This window comes from Quercus robur, chromosome 3 (genome assembly GCF_932294415.1).
Source record: "Quercus robur chromosome 3, dhQueRobu3.1, whole genome shotgun sequence".
In the NCBI taxonomy this organism is placed as follows: domain Eukaryota; kingdom Viridiplantae; phylum Streptophyta; class Magnoliopsida; order Fagales; family Fagaceae; genus Quercus; species Quercus robur.
In genome coordinates, this window is record NC_065536.1 from 51,820,717 (window position 1) to 51,836,391 (window position 15,675).

The 15,675-nt window shown below is 34.8% G+C and overlaps 1 protein-coding gene across 1 annotated transcript; it reads right to left on the bottom strand.

The window, feature by feature from the left end:
• Positions 1–838: 838 nt before the first annotated feature.
• On the bottom strand, positions 839–2,551 carry LOC126718287 (stemmadenine O-acetyltransferase-like). Its single transcript, XM_050420406.1, has one exon. It carries the CDS (start codon positions 2,253–2,255, stop codon positions 966–968), a length of 1,290 nt encoding a protein of 429 aa, XP_050276363.1. The 5' UTR covers positions 2,256–2,551; the 3' UTR covers positions 839–965.
• Between the last annotated feature and the right edge of the window lie 13,124 nt (positions 2,552–15,675).

The following is a 15,675-nucleotide window of genomic DNA, read 5'->3' on the forward strand; positions in this document are numbered from 1 at the left end:
TAAGCTTTTGTTCGGTCTCGTCTTTTTTTTTTTTTTTTGGATTATTTTTGTTGTTCTTTTGGCTAATTTTTATATATCATTGTTATTTAAACCTTCTTTTTTTTTTTTTTTTTTTAAGAGATAAGGATTATGTTTGGAGGGCCAAAATTATTTTTGGAGTTAAGCTATGTCAAAAATTTCACAATAAATCTCATGCAACAAGCTATTAATGGTGAGTAAAAAAATGATGCCAATATTAGGCCATAATTAAAATCAGTAATAGCTTGACCACTTGAGATTTATTATAAAATTATTGTAAAAATGTTCTGAATGTAGCATTACTCTTAATTTTATTAAACCAAAATTCTTGAAATTCTCAAGTGAGGGTGTTTAACATTTTTATTAGGGTGTCTTAGTCTAACGATAAAGAGCTGTCATCAGGAGTAGATAGCATAAGTTGAAATTTTCTTGAAAAAAAAAGAAAAAATTTTATTAAGGTGGTCAAAATAAGTTACTTTAGTATGTAATTTTTTTCAAGTATATATATATTATTTTGCATGTTAGGACCACCCTAACATAAACCTGTAGTCACCACTGGAGACAAGACAATAAGGCAAGAAATATGCTTTTTTTTTTTTTTTTTTTAATAGAAAATTATTGGATACATTTAGAGTACGGTAACATGATACTCCATCCTATCATTCCATGCTAATATGCAACAAAAACACCATAATTACTCCTCTATGAACAACTACAAACAGACCAAATTCTAGACGTAAGTTTAGAATTTGATGTATACATGTGTGTTCTCCTACAGGAGTAGAGGTAGAAGTTGTGTAAGTGAGAAATTATTGAAATTTAAGATGAGTGTCAAACTTGAGATAAATGTGAGAACATGAGAAATATTTATTTTTACACTTTCAAACTGAAATTCAATGAGGAAAACAAATAACAGAAAAGAAAAGAACAGTAGAAGCCGTTTTTGCCTAGACGAGATTCAATGGAGAAACATAGGCAAGGAGCTCCTTATCGGTTTCTAATTTAGCCATATCTTCCTCTTTCAAGTTAAACCATGCCTCTATTCCATCCCCCGATTTAGTGTCAATGAAACCAATTAAATTCTTGAACGTTAATTTAGATGAGCTAACCCATGCAGGTTTCCCCCACCCAAAATCAACCTCATATAGAGGAAACTTGCACAAGCTGGTGAAGGAAAGCGTAAGCAGCTCCCCTTTTAGGAAGCTAGAGGAGTTCTCTTTGACATATTTTAAGTACAAATCACCTTGTTGGAGCATTTTAACAAAATTCCCATCGATTTTCTTAAGCGCTTCTCTTATTGGTTTAATAATGCCATGAAAGCCCTCCTCGATGTCTCTGGATGGTACTGACAGAGCAATCCGGCAAATATTACCAAAGTAATCATATGGAAGGGGCGGGTCTGTCTTGGTTCGCAAGTTCACAGCATGAATAATACTGTAGATCTTATTTGGGTCTGGTTTTGGTTGAGTAGCAGCCATGAAGCGGCTCCATATGAAAGCGGATAAGGCCTCAACGCGCGTCGGACGTGAATATTCAATGCTCTTGTCGTCAGAACTGTATTTGCCTCTAATTTCTGCTATAGCCGATGCATCAAAGACAAACCTTTTTGTCACAATTTTATCCTTTTTGATCCCAATATTCGGATTGAAGCCAGATAAATCTTGTGGTGGGAATAGCTTGGCAGAATCCATTGGAGGACTCACTATGTTGCCATCACCACGAGCAATAGCGGACCAACTCTTGAGAAACAAGATGAAAGATAAGGCATCTATAATTCTGTGGGACATGAGTATACCAATCGCAAGACCACCACAGTTGAAGAAGGTGACTTGGATTGCTGTGGGTAACTCATTGACCTCGTCCAATTCAAGTGGCAGAAACTTATTGAGCTCACAAGGGGTTGGACTCACAAGAAATTCGGAAAGACTGCACTTAACCTTGGCTTCCACGTAGTGGACGCCCTCATCGTTGCAATCTATACAAAGATTGTCCTTAACCCGTCCCGCTAGCATGTGGAATCGGGTTAAAGCATCTGCTAAGGATTTCTTAATCCTGTCACTTTGTTCTACACTGCTGAGATTAGCTTCACTGTAATTTGGGTAGTAGAAAACCAGGGGCATGAAAACTAGAGGTTGAAGTTGATCAAGGAAGGAAAGCTGGTAGTGGTGGAGATGTTGAGGGGTTGGAGATGAAGGTTTGACAGTGTCCTCCGAGATAACTTGGACTTCAAGCTTCATTGTTTACAGCTCAAAGAGATCAACGAGGTTTAGTGGTTAATCTAGAACTGAAAATGGCTGTGAGGTTATGAAGAATGAATGGAAAACCAGAGTGGCTAGCAGAGTTATATAGAGTGCTGTTGCTAAGACATGAAAGAATTAATTGCTACAAAATTCTGTTGCGCTGGATGAACACAGGCATGTGAGCACGTAATTGGTGCAAGTTTTTCCATTTGACTTAGTTAATCCGAAGGCACGTGGAATGAGGACAATTGTTGAATGTAATCCTCTTCTTACAAGAATTATGGGTCTCACTATAAATTTAATTAGTAAGAAACTCACTATTATGTGAGAAGAGAAAATACATTTATGGTACTCCAAAAATATTTTATAATTAATTGTAGAACACTTCTAAGTTTTTTGGTATAATTAAACTGCAGCTGGCAGAATTAATGATCTATTTTATAAAAAAGTCAATTAATAATATTTTAGTGTTCATAGATTAAGTTGATCTATGAGATTTTTAAGTAATTCTTAGATATTCTGGCAATATGGTAAATAGTGTTTCATCCTCTTACATTCATAGTGGGGTTTGAGAATACTTAAGTATTTTCTGAGATTTTTAAGTGACGTTCACGTGTTACAGGCTGTAACTTTGTTGTCTAAAACAATTATTTAAGCCATTAAAGACTTCAAATGGTAGGAAGACTGAAAAAGTATTGCATCTATAAACTTCAAAGTAAGTAAAACAAAAACAACTATTTTCTGGTAAACAACTATTTTCTGGTTGACAACAGGCAAGAAATACCTGTTAACTCCTTTTCATGTACCAGTGCAATTGTGCAAAAGGGTACAAGGCTTTACAACAATTCGGCACTAATGAATATGATATGTTCGGGTTTGTTCATTTGTTTGTTTTTTTATTTTTTATTTTGTTTTTATTTTATTTTTCTGTTTAATTTTCTGTTTTTTGCATAAATAATAAATGCGTGAGAGTGGAACCAAATGCTACATGAGCAAAGACTTCATTTTGTGTTGCACTAGATTGACTTATTAAGATTGACACATGGTAAATTTTAGAAATTTACTATTACCCTTGTCATGTTCAACACATTTGAGCACTGGAATCATGCCAAACCAGGTTACACAAAAACAGTAATATGACCATATCCTATTACTCATCCAAAGAAAAAAGAAATTTGACATTGGGCTCTACATAATGCGACGATATATCTCTGGAGGTCAGTGATCTCATAAAATCGTCCTCACATAACATGTAGAATCTACTCATGTTACAAGCAAGAAGTTTCAAAAGGCTATGTCATAAGATACTTTTTCCTATATAGTACGGCTATATTTTATTAGATTGTTGAATTCCACTAATCATATTCATTGCCATTTGTAAAGGCTAAGTAATAAAATTTATTGAATTTCTAGCATTTTCCGATTTGAAATAGTTCTTGTGATTGGTGATATCTGTCACGCCCCAAACCCCAAAGGGTTCAAAGGATGAGAAAGACATCTCAAAAGCACCGGTAGATTTTTCCTTTTTGATAATTCAATTCAAATAAATCATATCAAGTACCAACATCGAGAATTATTATAATAATTCTATTAAATATACTCCTAAAGTAAGTCAGAGCTCTGTGCAATAATTACAGGGACCATTGGCCACAAAAGAATGGAGGTTTGAATAAATATAATTACATATCATCAACTTGTTCCATAAGTGAGAATAAAGTCATAACCACTATAATATTCAAAAGAATGAGTCAAGTCTACTTTATGATGTACATCATCTAAATATCTCTATTACAAAAGTTCAGCCTCCATCAGTAGTTAGTCTAACTACTGCTAGCCTCCAAAAAGCTGTCTCAAAATTATTGTTGCCTACTTTGAAAAGTTTGTAAAATAATTGGAAGAGACAGAGTCCTATAAGTAGCATAATTATTGGTGTGGGGGAAATGCAAGTTTCATAATGATAAACAGTTTACAAATCATGTTTTAATTTGGGAAATTTCTAACAGAATACCGCACGAGTATTTCCAATTATAATATGACAAGAATGATTAAAACAGTATAACAAAAAACTTTTTTTTTTTAAAAAAAAATCTCAATGTGAAACTACATACTATGTATTGTGAGCAATAATGACACATTTCAAAAACTAGAAAATCCAACCCAAGGCCACATGACAGTTGCCGACACAAAGTCGAAACTAATCTGTCAACACAAAGCCAGAACTCATCGCTGACACAAAGCCGGAACTAATAACCATCACAAAGATGAGTACTAAGATACCAATGTCACACAGACTATAGTATCTAGTTGCTGAGTAATCACATGTCACAGCCTTGGGGTAAAAACATGAAGAGCTCACAATTTATATGAAATCAAAACATAGTTCAATTTCAAGTAATTTCACAAAAACTTTTGAAATACCCAATATATTCACAAGATTCTCAAAGCCTTCAAACTCATTTCTTGTGAAGAAGATTTTGTATCAATTTTCCCAAAAATCACAAGTTAAGATAAAGCATCTTTAAATCTTTCAAATAATACTATAAATCCATAAAATCTATTTTCAAGAATTAAATCAAAGATGCTAATCTTTTCGGTGCCAAATCATGTGTTTCCCTATATGCATTACCAAATATGATGCATTTTTCATAAATATTCATATATAATAAGGTCACAACACAATACTTTTTAAGAAAACATAATCGCACAAATAATTTTCCAAAATGTGTTTGACCAAAAAAAATAATAATAATAATGTTTATACAACATAGTTATTTTCCAAAAAAAATCTCATTAAAAAACTACTTACCTTGCAACTCACAAAAGCCTAATTCTCCAAGCTCCAAAGGAGATTAGCTAGAATCTAAATAATATCAAGCAAACCTATCACAATAAGCATAACACTTGAAATTGTATCTAACTACAAACTAGGAATTGCCAAATAAGCACTTGATTAGGCAAGCCTAGTATTTAACCTCACAAAGAATGTATTCTACTTCCAAAGTTTCTCAACAAATTAATTTATAAGGCATAAACCCCAATTTATAGACTTAAATCATGTCATTCAAAGCCTTCCCCTTTATCATAAGAGATCCTAACACTTTATATATGAATTTCTTCCACAATATATACGTACTATTTTTAAGAGACCCATGAAACAACAACATATATAACAATATCCACCATTACAAACTCCAAATGTAATCCTCCACTAGCTCCAAATAATTAATAAAAATTATATTCACCATTTATTCCACATTTAAAAAAAATAAAAACCCAAATCTTCACCACTTAGATAGCCACCATTGTAAAAACTATAAACTCACTCATCAAATAATTTCACCAACACAAAACTCATACATATAAACACATGAATATCATGACTTTCAAAGTTGATAAATCACATGGGTATCATTATCAAAACTTAGATAAAGAAAGCCTCTAGCAAAAGCATATAAACCACCAAAAATATTAGAATTTTTTACCTTAAATAATAGAGATGAGTGAGCCTTAGCTTTTTCCTATGGAGTTTTCTAGTAAACCTTGCTAGAAAAATGATGGTGGAGGTGGTGGTGAAGTGTGTGTACCGGTGGGAGAGTGAGAGAGTATGAAAGAGGAGTGTTGTGTGAAAAGAAAATAACAGAGAGCAAAGTGAGAGGTAGAGAAATGGCTGGCCAAAGTGTGAGGGAGATATTTTGTAAGGATATGTGGTGGGTAACAAATGGGTAGGTGGGGCACGTGTGGCTCCATAAAGTCTGATTTTTTTTTTCTTTTTCTTTTTTTAATAATGGGCTAGGGTCCATATCTATTTGTAAGACCTATGTATTTGAATTTGTATTTTCTCTAGAATTACACAATTTTTTAGGTCTTCTTAAAAGTGAAGGAATATATATAACACAATTTTTTTTTAAATCTCAATTTTTTTTTTTTTTAAAATCACTTGTTGCCCCCAAATTTGGGGAGGTCATTCTCTAGTAGGGGAGAAATTATAAGGTCCTCATGGTGAACAAGTGACGTGGTCCACCATTCTATTAAAAGATTTCAACCTGTTTAAAATTGCTGAGTTAGAAATTTTTTTTTAAATAGAAACTGATTACTGACTTAGCAATTTTAAACAAATGAAAATCTTTTAGTGAAATGGTGGACAAGTGACGTTGTCTACCAAAGGGTTGTATAATTTCTACTAGTAGGGGGCCAATGCCATGGCCTAAGTGGCCTTGGCCTAGGTCCAAACCTAGTGTACACACACACACAAAAGTGAAAGAATATATAAAACATAATTTTTTTAAATCTCAAAAAAAAATATTTAAAAGAAAATCACTTGTTGCCTCCAAATTTGGGGGGTCATTCTCTAGTAGGGGATCAAGGGGCCATGGCCTAAGTGGCCTCGGCCTAGGGCCAAACTTAGTATATATGTATGTGTATATATATAAAAGTCATTTGACTTTTTGTTAATTTCTTCTAATTGTTTTACATAAACTTACTTTTGAATGCCTAAATTTTCCACATCTTTAATATATAGTCTTTAATTGATTTGTAAATATAATAAGGATTTTATCTAAAACCTCCTATATTTACATTATCTGTTAAAATCTTGTCATATCATGTTTTATTAAATAGCATAATAGATAGAATTTTGTTACCAAAATTTACATAATTATCAAATTCCTTATTAAGGAAAAATAAAAATGGAGAGAAGAATATTATTTGTTAAAGTTTTCACAAATTACTAACTATTAATATATAAAATAAAATAAAAAGTTTTAAATTTTCTTTTATTTCTTTTAATGTTGTCACTTAAGTTTTTAAAAATTCACTTTCTTTCATGTAATCATTATAATCTTTTTTCTAATTGAGTTTAGAATTAAAGATTTGATATAGAATCTTATATATTTACTCTCCATTAGAATATTTCTACATCATAATTTTTTTTAAGTAATAGAATAAATAGCTTAGATAACCGCTAGAAACCACATTTTGCAACTCTTTGTTTTATTTTCTGTCACTTTTTTTTTTTTTTTGGGTATTATTGATACCATATTTTGCCTAACCTCAATTAACGTGCCAAAATATCAGTTTAAGCCATGAAAATGGTATTTTTATCTTGATCAGATGTTGGATAAATCATTTTAACAAACTGAGAGTTCAAAATCCCCAAATTTGTTAAGTTTTGCTATGGCGTACAAACGCAGTAGCTTCACACAGAGAAAATAAGTCTCTTGGTCTTTGTATTTGTATATGATGGCTCTTAAAATAAACCTTATATATTTTTAGGGTTGTGAGAAAAGTAACCCTAAACAAATACTCAAGCCTGGGCTGAAATTCAAATCTGAAAAACTGAAAATCGTATATCTCGATAGATCGAGTTGCTGTTAAGCTGTCTATCAAGCTTCACATTAAGTCTCAATAGCAGGCATCTGTCGAGCTATCTATCGAGACTTAATGAACAGTTTTTCTTCATTTGTTTTTTAGACCAATCTTCTTGTCTTTAATATTTGACTTGAACCAAGGGAGTTAGTTTCGTACGAGAGATTGTACCGGTTTGACAAGTGAAATAATATATTTCAATACCGGTGTACCGTTTCGGGTTTACCACAATTTATATATATATATATATATTTATGAATTTATATAAATAATTAGAGCTTATTAATCTTAAAACATAATATATTTAATTAGAACTTAAATTCCTTTTTTTGTTTTTGTTTATGGTACTAGCCCATGTCCAAGCTATTTTAAACCTCTATCCAAGCCCAATATTTTATTTGACCACCCAATAAAACTTTGAGAGTACAAGCCTACAAAATTGATATTTATTATTATTTAATGATAAACAATTTCACATTCAAAAAACAATTACCAATCACGTGAGGGGTTAGTAGAATCAGACTCACGCCAATCACACACTCACACGATAGGTAGCACATAAATTAAGACCCGTCTAAAACAAAAATAAAGAAGAAAAAAAACAGAGGAGCAGACCAAATGAATAAGAAGAGGACGACGACGAAAAAGGGAGATAGATCAACAAGATGAAGGTGACAAAGATGCATTTTTACTGAGAAAGCAACGTGATCGACGCTAATCCAGTAAGTTATTGAGAGGAAGGAGAGCAACTTTTATATCTGATAGTTAAATTTTTTTTGTTTCGGTCCGGTATGCATTTATCGGCTGGAATCCGATATTTGCTCTGGTATGACCGGATCAACCCGATAAAACCAGTATTTAATCTGGCACGAAACATAGGCATTTCTATACCGGAGTAGGTGCCAGTACAGAAAATATTGGCCATACTGGCCGGTACGGTACAAGATTCACTCCTTTGACTTGAATAACATGTTTCTTGAAGTACTAAACCCATCTTAGATTTATCTAATTACAAGTAAAGTGCATTTTATCAAAGGATTATCCAATTGCAATAAAATATGACCCTAACAATTAAGAATTTTGATAAACAGCTTTTTAAATTTTAGTGGCAATTTTAGTATGTTTTCTTTAATCCTTCATTCAAATGTCGAAACTATTAAAAAGATTTCACTGGAAATGAGGGTTTGACGGCGTCCAGTGAGATAACTTCAACTTCAAGCTATCTAGCGGTGTCCAGTGAGGCATAATTTAAAATTATAACTACATCGTCTTTGTTCGTCCAATGAGTTTTCTTGTATCCGTATGAACTTTCTTGTATTCAAGTAGTTGGATTTATAATTACAATAATTACGTTGTTCACTTATTCTATTCGCACATTCTGCGATGATTAATGATCATATATAATCTATGAAGCGAGATGGTCATCGGAAGCAATAAAGATGATGAAATTGTTAATGGCCTTTGGGTCAACAGATTATTCTGACATAAACGTGAAGTCCCCACTGGTGACAAGAAAATTAAGAAATATGTTTTTTCTTTTTTTTTTTCTTTGAAAGGGAAAATTATTGAGTACTCATAGACCATGGTAAGGTGATACTCCATCTTATCATTCTACATTACTATATTTCGAAAACACCTAATAATTACTCCTCTATTAGCTACTACAGACAGACCAAATTCTAGACATAAGTTTAAATGCTGGATACTCCAACCTTAAGTACCATTAGAAAATATATACGTGTGTTCTCCTACAAGAGTAGAGATCGAAGTTGTAGGCAGAGTAAGTGAGAAATTAATGAAATTTAAGATGAGTGTCATACTTGAGATAAGTATGAGAACTTGAGAAACATTTAATTTTGCACTTTCAAACTGAAATTCAACGTGGAAAAAATAATAGAAAAGGAAAGAACAATAGAAGCCACTTTTGCCTAGACGACATTCTTTGGAGAAACATAGGCAAGGAGCTCCTTAACGGTTTCGAAATTTGCCATATCTTCCTCTTTCAAGTGAAACCAGGCCTCAATACAATCCACTGATTTTGTGTAAATGAAGACAACTACATTCTTGAATGTGAATTTAGCTGCGCTAACTCATGCAGATTTTCCCCACCCAAAATCAACCTCATATAGAGGAAACTTTGTTAAGAGAGTTCAAGAACTATCACAGAGCACAAGAACAATCATAGAGCAATCAATGTGTAACGGCTAGTTTCTCGTCCAACGGCTAGGAAAGACTGTTAATGTACTTAAGCTAAACGGTGTCGTTCTATTTAAGCAGTGATGAGTTTTGTAATTGAGTCCAAATGCTGTCATTTTTACTAAGTTTGTTAGATAGTTTCTTAGCTTAATTAGGCTGTTACTTCTGTTAATTATCCCTGACTTTGCTCCAAACTTTACGGATCAATCCCAGGTTTTAAGGACAGTAAGTTAGGCAGTAGTAGTTAGCTTGGACTGTATATATAGATCATTGAGTGTAATGAAAGGTTTATGAGAGTATTTTTCCATAAAGTTCCAATTCTCTCTTTGTCTCTCTCAAACTTCTTATCTCTAGTTCTCTCTTTTTCTCTCTGAGTGTTTACTATGAAACCTTGCTTACTCCATTGTTGTTGTAGCCTTTACAAGCTTAGTTCAAAGTTTTTTCATGGTATTAGAGCGCCTTCGATCCAAAGCTATACAAATTCAACAATGGCAGAAACTACTTCAACATCAACCTCTACAACTATGCCTTCAACCTCCACAACCATGCCTTCAACTTCTACATCCACTTCCATCAATCTCACTAATCAGCCTCTATTACTACTATCAAATATGTCAAATATGATGACAGTCAAACTTGACTCTTCCAATTACATTGTTTGGAAGCATCAGATTTCCATGGTATTGGAAACATACTCAATGTTTGAGCTTCTTGATGAAGTTCCACTCATTCCTGAGAAATTCCTCAAGGATCTCACTGGCATTGTTACTTTAGTGCTTAATCCAGATTATCTCATCTGGAAATCAAAGGAAAAGGCACTACTCACCTTTATTAGTTCTACCCTCACTCCTTCAGTTTTAGCTAAAACTGTTGGATGTTTATTTGCTCAAGAAGTTCGGAAGGTTCTTGAAAACAGATTTTCTTCAATTTCGAGGTCACATGTGATGAACCTCAAGGGAGAACTGCATAATGTGAAGAAAGGATCTAACTCTGTGGATGCATATCTGCAGAAAATTAAAGTGATAAGAGACAAGCTTATGGCAGTAGGTGTTCTCTTGGATGATGAAGAGCTACTTCATGTAGCAATTAAAGGTCTTCCAAAAGAATTCAGAGCATTCAGGTATGCAATCAGAACCAAAAGCACAAAATTAAGCTTTGATGAGTTAGCTACTCTATTGAATGCAGAAGAGGAGTCATTGAATGAAGGTATGGAGGTTAAAGACTCCACCTTTGCAATGACAGTAAATACCACACCAAGATTCAACAACACTGGTGGTTATAATAACTTAAATCAGTCTAATAATAGAGGAAGAGGGAACAATGCAAGAGGCAGAGGTAAAGGTCCATCATCTAATCAGTTCAATCAGTTTTCATAATCACAATCTCAAAGTTCTAATGGAAGATCAGAAAGGTCAATTTGTCAGATTTGTGGTAAATTAAATCATCTAGCTATTGACTGCTACCACATAATGGATTATGCCTACCAAGGCAAACATCCACCCACAAAGTTGGCTGCTATGGCTACTTCTTCCAACTCTATGATGACTCAGGAGCAACCATGGTTGGTAGACAGTGCAGCCATTGACCATGTCACCTCTAGCCTTAACTACTTAAGCTTTCCTAAGCCTTACACTAGCCAAGAGCACCTCACAGTGGGCAATGGACAGAATTTACCTATCACTTATATAGGTATCTCTAATCCCTTCTCCTAATTCTGCTATTCAGCTTAGAAATGTGTTAAAGAGTCCCTTTGATTGCTTCTAATCTTGCTTCAGTTCACAAAATATGCCATGATAATAATTGTTGGTGTTATTTTGATGAAAACACCTTGTCAATTCAGGTTTTGGCCATGACGACAATACTCTACAAGGGCAAGAGTGAAGTTGGTGTTTATCCCATCTATTCTCACAAGGCCACTAACCTTCTTCTTCCTAATTAATTGTGCAATTCTATCAAGTTGTCTTCTTCTAGCTGGCATCTATGGCACAGCAAGCTTAGCCATCCTAATGCTCAAGTTCTTAGGCTTTTGTTACAAAATAATGGTTTGTCTTTTAATAATAGTGCTAATTTTGTCAACTCATGTATTCACTGTCTTCATAGCAAAATGCATAGCCTACCATTTCCTAGTTCAAGATTTGTAGTAACTTCTCCTTTTGAACTTGTACATACTGATTTGTGGGGTCTAGCACCTCTTGATTCAATAAATGGTTACAAATATTATGTCATTTTTGTTGATCATTTCGCTTTTTTTACGTGGCTATACTTACTCATAACAAATCAGAAGTTTATTCTAAATTTGTTATGTTCCATGCTATGGTTAAAACACAATTCTTTACAACCATTAAAACTCTTAGATCAGATGGAGGAGGTGAGTATACTTCTAAGTCCTTTGAGTCTTTTCTATCTTCAAATGGGATTCATCATCAGATTTCTTGTCCTTATACACCTCAACAGAATGGTTTGGTAGAAAGAAAACATAGGCACTTGATTGAGACTACTATTACCTTTCTTTCTCAAGCTTCTTTACCTTCCACATACTGGTCCTTTGTTGTTCAATCTACTATGACACTAATCAATCTCCTTCCAACTGCTACTTTAGGTTTTTTATCTCCTTGGTACAAACTTTATGGCCAAAATCCTGATATCACTTGCCTCAAGATTTTTTGCTGTTCTTATTATCCTTTCCTCAGACCATACACTAAACACAAGCTAGATCACAGGACCACAGAATGTCTCTTCTTAGGCTATTCCACGGTGTCTAAAGGTTACATATGTCTTGATTTACTCTCTAATAAATTGTATACCTACAGGCATGTGTTGTTCAATAAAACCAAGTTCCCTTTTTATTCTGCTACTTCTTCTGTTTCAACTCCTAACCCACCTAATCCTGATACTTGGCTATCCAAACTATTGTATTTACACTCTTCCAATCAACCCTCTATCCTAGGTCCTTATTCTAGTCACATTGTTACTTCCTCAATTTCAGCTCCATCTGCTTCTATCCCTAGTCACATACTATCTGCATCTGTTTCTAGTCCTACTCCACTTGCTCCTATTGATAGTTCCATCTCTATTCCTTATTCTACCTCACCATCCATGTTTGTTCCTACTCCTCCTCTAGATCCTTCACCACCTCTTCCACCTGTCTTAGCTCATTCCTCTCAACTTGACTCATTTTCTTCTGTCCTTGTTCCTGTTAATACCCATCCTATGACCACCAGATCAAAGAATGGTATTTTAAATCCAAAACTGTGATATAAGGCAGTGGTTGATTACACTTATACTGAACCTCCATCATACAAGATTGCCTCTAAGTTTCCTCAATGGGTTAAGGCCATGGATAAGGAGTTTTCAGCCTTGCAAAGGCAACACACTTGGTCTCTTGTTCCTGCAACACCTGGAATCAATTTGGTAGGGTGTAAATGGGTTTATAAGCTGAAATTACATAGTGATGGCTCCATTGCTCATTATAAAGCAAGGCTGGTGGCCAAGGGATTTCATCAACAGGCTGGTATAGACTATACTGAGACATTTAGTCTAGTTGTTAAACCAACAACAGTGAGGCTTATTCTTTCTATAGCAGTGAGCTTTCATTGGTCTCTCAGGCAACTAGATGTTTCCAGTGCCTTCCTCCATGGCTTTCTAAAAGAGGAGGTTTATATGTAGCAACCTCCAGGGTATGTCAATCATCAATTTCCTAACCATGTATGTAGATTGCACAAATCCTTATATGGCATAAAACAAGCCCCAAGGGCTTGGTTTGACAAATTCACTTCTCAGCTTCTACATCTTGGTTTTGAGGCTTCTCCGGCTGATTCCTCACTGTTTGTATTTCATTCTTATCAAACCATCATCTACCTTCTTTTATATGTTGATGATATCATCATCACTAGAAATTCCACGTCTCAAGTTGATCATCTTGTCACTACTCTCAGCACTGCTTTTGAATTGAAGGATTTGAGAGCTCTCTCTTATTTCTTAGGCATTCAAATCTTACCCACTAGGTTTGGCCTCACTTTGTTTCAATCCAAATATGCATCTAACGTTCTCCATAGATTCAAGATGGAGAATTCCAAGCCCATTAAAACTCCAAGTTGCCCCAACACACATCTCACTCCTCTTAATGGGTCTGGTTTGCCTGATCCTTCTGAGTACAGGAGTATGGTAGGTGCCCTTCAATACTTAACCTTCACATGCCCAGATTTAGCCTTTAGTGTACTCCAGCTATGCCAGTTTATGCAACATCCTACCACTTCTCATTTGGAGGCAGCTAAGTGTGTTCTTCGCTATGTGAGAGGGACCTTGCATTTTGGCATTCATCTTGCACCTGGCCCCCTTACTTTCTCTGCTTTCTTTAACACAGACTGGGCCGGAGACCCAACAAATTGTAAATCCACTACAGGGCCGTTAGTCTTCCTTGGTTCAAGCCCAATTTCTTGGTCTTCAAAGAAGCAGCCCACTATCTCATGCTCTTCCACAGAGACTAAATTTCGAGCCTTGGCTTCCACAGCTGTAGAGTTGGCTTGGCTTCGCACTGTCTTTAGAGAGCTCAGATTGTTTTTACCTCACATTCCTATTCTCTAGTGTGACAATAACTCTGCTATTGCTTTGGCTTCTAATCCTGTTTTCCATTCCAAAACCAAACACATTGAAGTGGATTATCACCATGTGAGGGGTTGTGTGCTTCATCATGTTTTGGGCATCAAATTCATCTCTAGCCGTGATAATTTTGTTGATATTTTCACCAAGCCGTTGCCTGGCCCTCATTTATTGCTTCTTCGTGGCAAACTCTTGGCTGATTCCTCCTCGTGTTTGAGGGGGGATGTCAAGAGAGTTCAAGAACTATCACAGTGCACAAGAACAATCACAGAGCAATCAAGGCGTAACGGCTAGTTTCTCATCCAATGGCTAGGAAAGACTTTTAATGTACTTAAGCTAAACTGTGTCGTTCTATTTAAGCATTGATGAGTTTTGTAATTGAGTCCAAATGTTGTCATTTTTACTGAGTTTGTTAGATAGTTTCTTAGCTTAATAAGGTCGTTACTTCTGTTAATTATCCCTGATTTTGCTCCAAACTTTATGGATCAATCCCGGGTTTTAAGGATAGTTAGTTAGGCAGTTGTAATTAGCTTGGACTGTATATATAGATCATTGAGTGTAATAAAAAGTTTATGCAAGTTTTTTTCCATAAAGTCCCAATTCTCTCTTCGTCTCTCTCAAAATTCTTATCTCTAGTTCTCTCTTTTTCTCTCTGAATGTTTACTATGAAACCTCGCTTACTCCATTGTTGTAGCCTTTACAAGCTTAGTTCAAATTTTTTTCAGCACATGCTAGTGAAGGAAAGCTTAAGCTCCTCCACTTTTACGAATCTAGAGTTCTCATTGGCATATTTTAAGTACACATTACCAGTTGGAGCATTTTAACAAAATCCTCGTTGATTTTCTTAATGGCTTCTCTCATTGGTTTCAATGTCCCTGGATGGTATTGACATAACATATCGGCTAATATTACCAAAGTACTCATATGGAAGAGGGGGCTCTGTCTTGGTATGCAAGTTCACAGCATGAAGAGTGCTATATATCTTATCTGGGTCTAGTTTTAGTTGAGTAAAAGCCATGAAGCGGCTCCATATGAAAGTTGATAAGGTCTCAATGCGACTCGAACGTGGGTATTCAATGGTCTTTTCGTTAGAGCTATATTTCTCTTTGATTTTTGCTATAAAAGATGCATCAAAGACAAGCCTTGTGGTCACAATTTTATCCTTGGTGATCCCAAGATTTGAATTGAAGTCGGATAACTCTTGTGGTGGAAATAGTGTGATAGAATCCATTGGAGGACTCACTATGTTGCCATCACC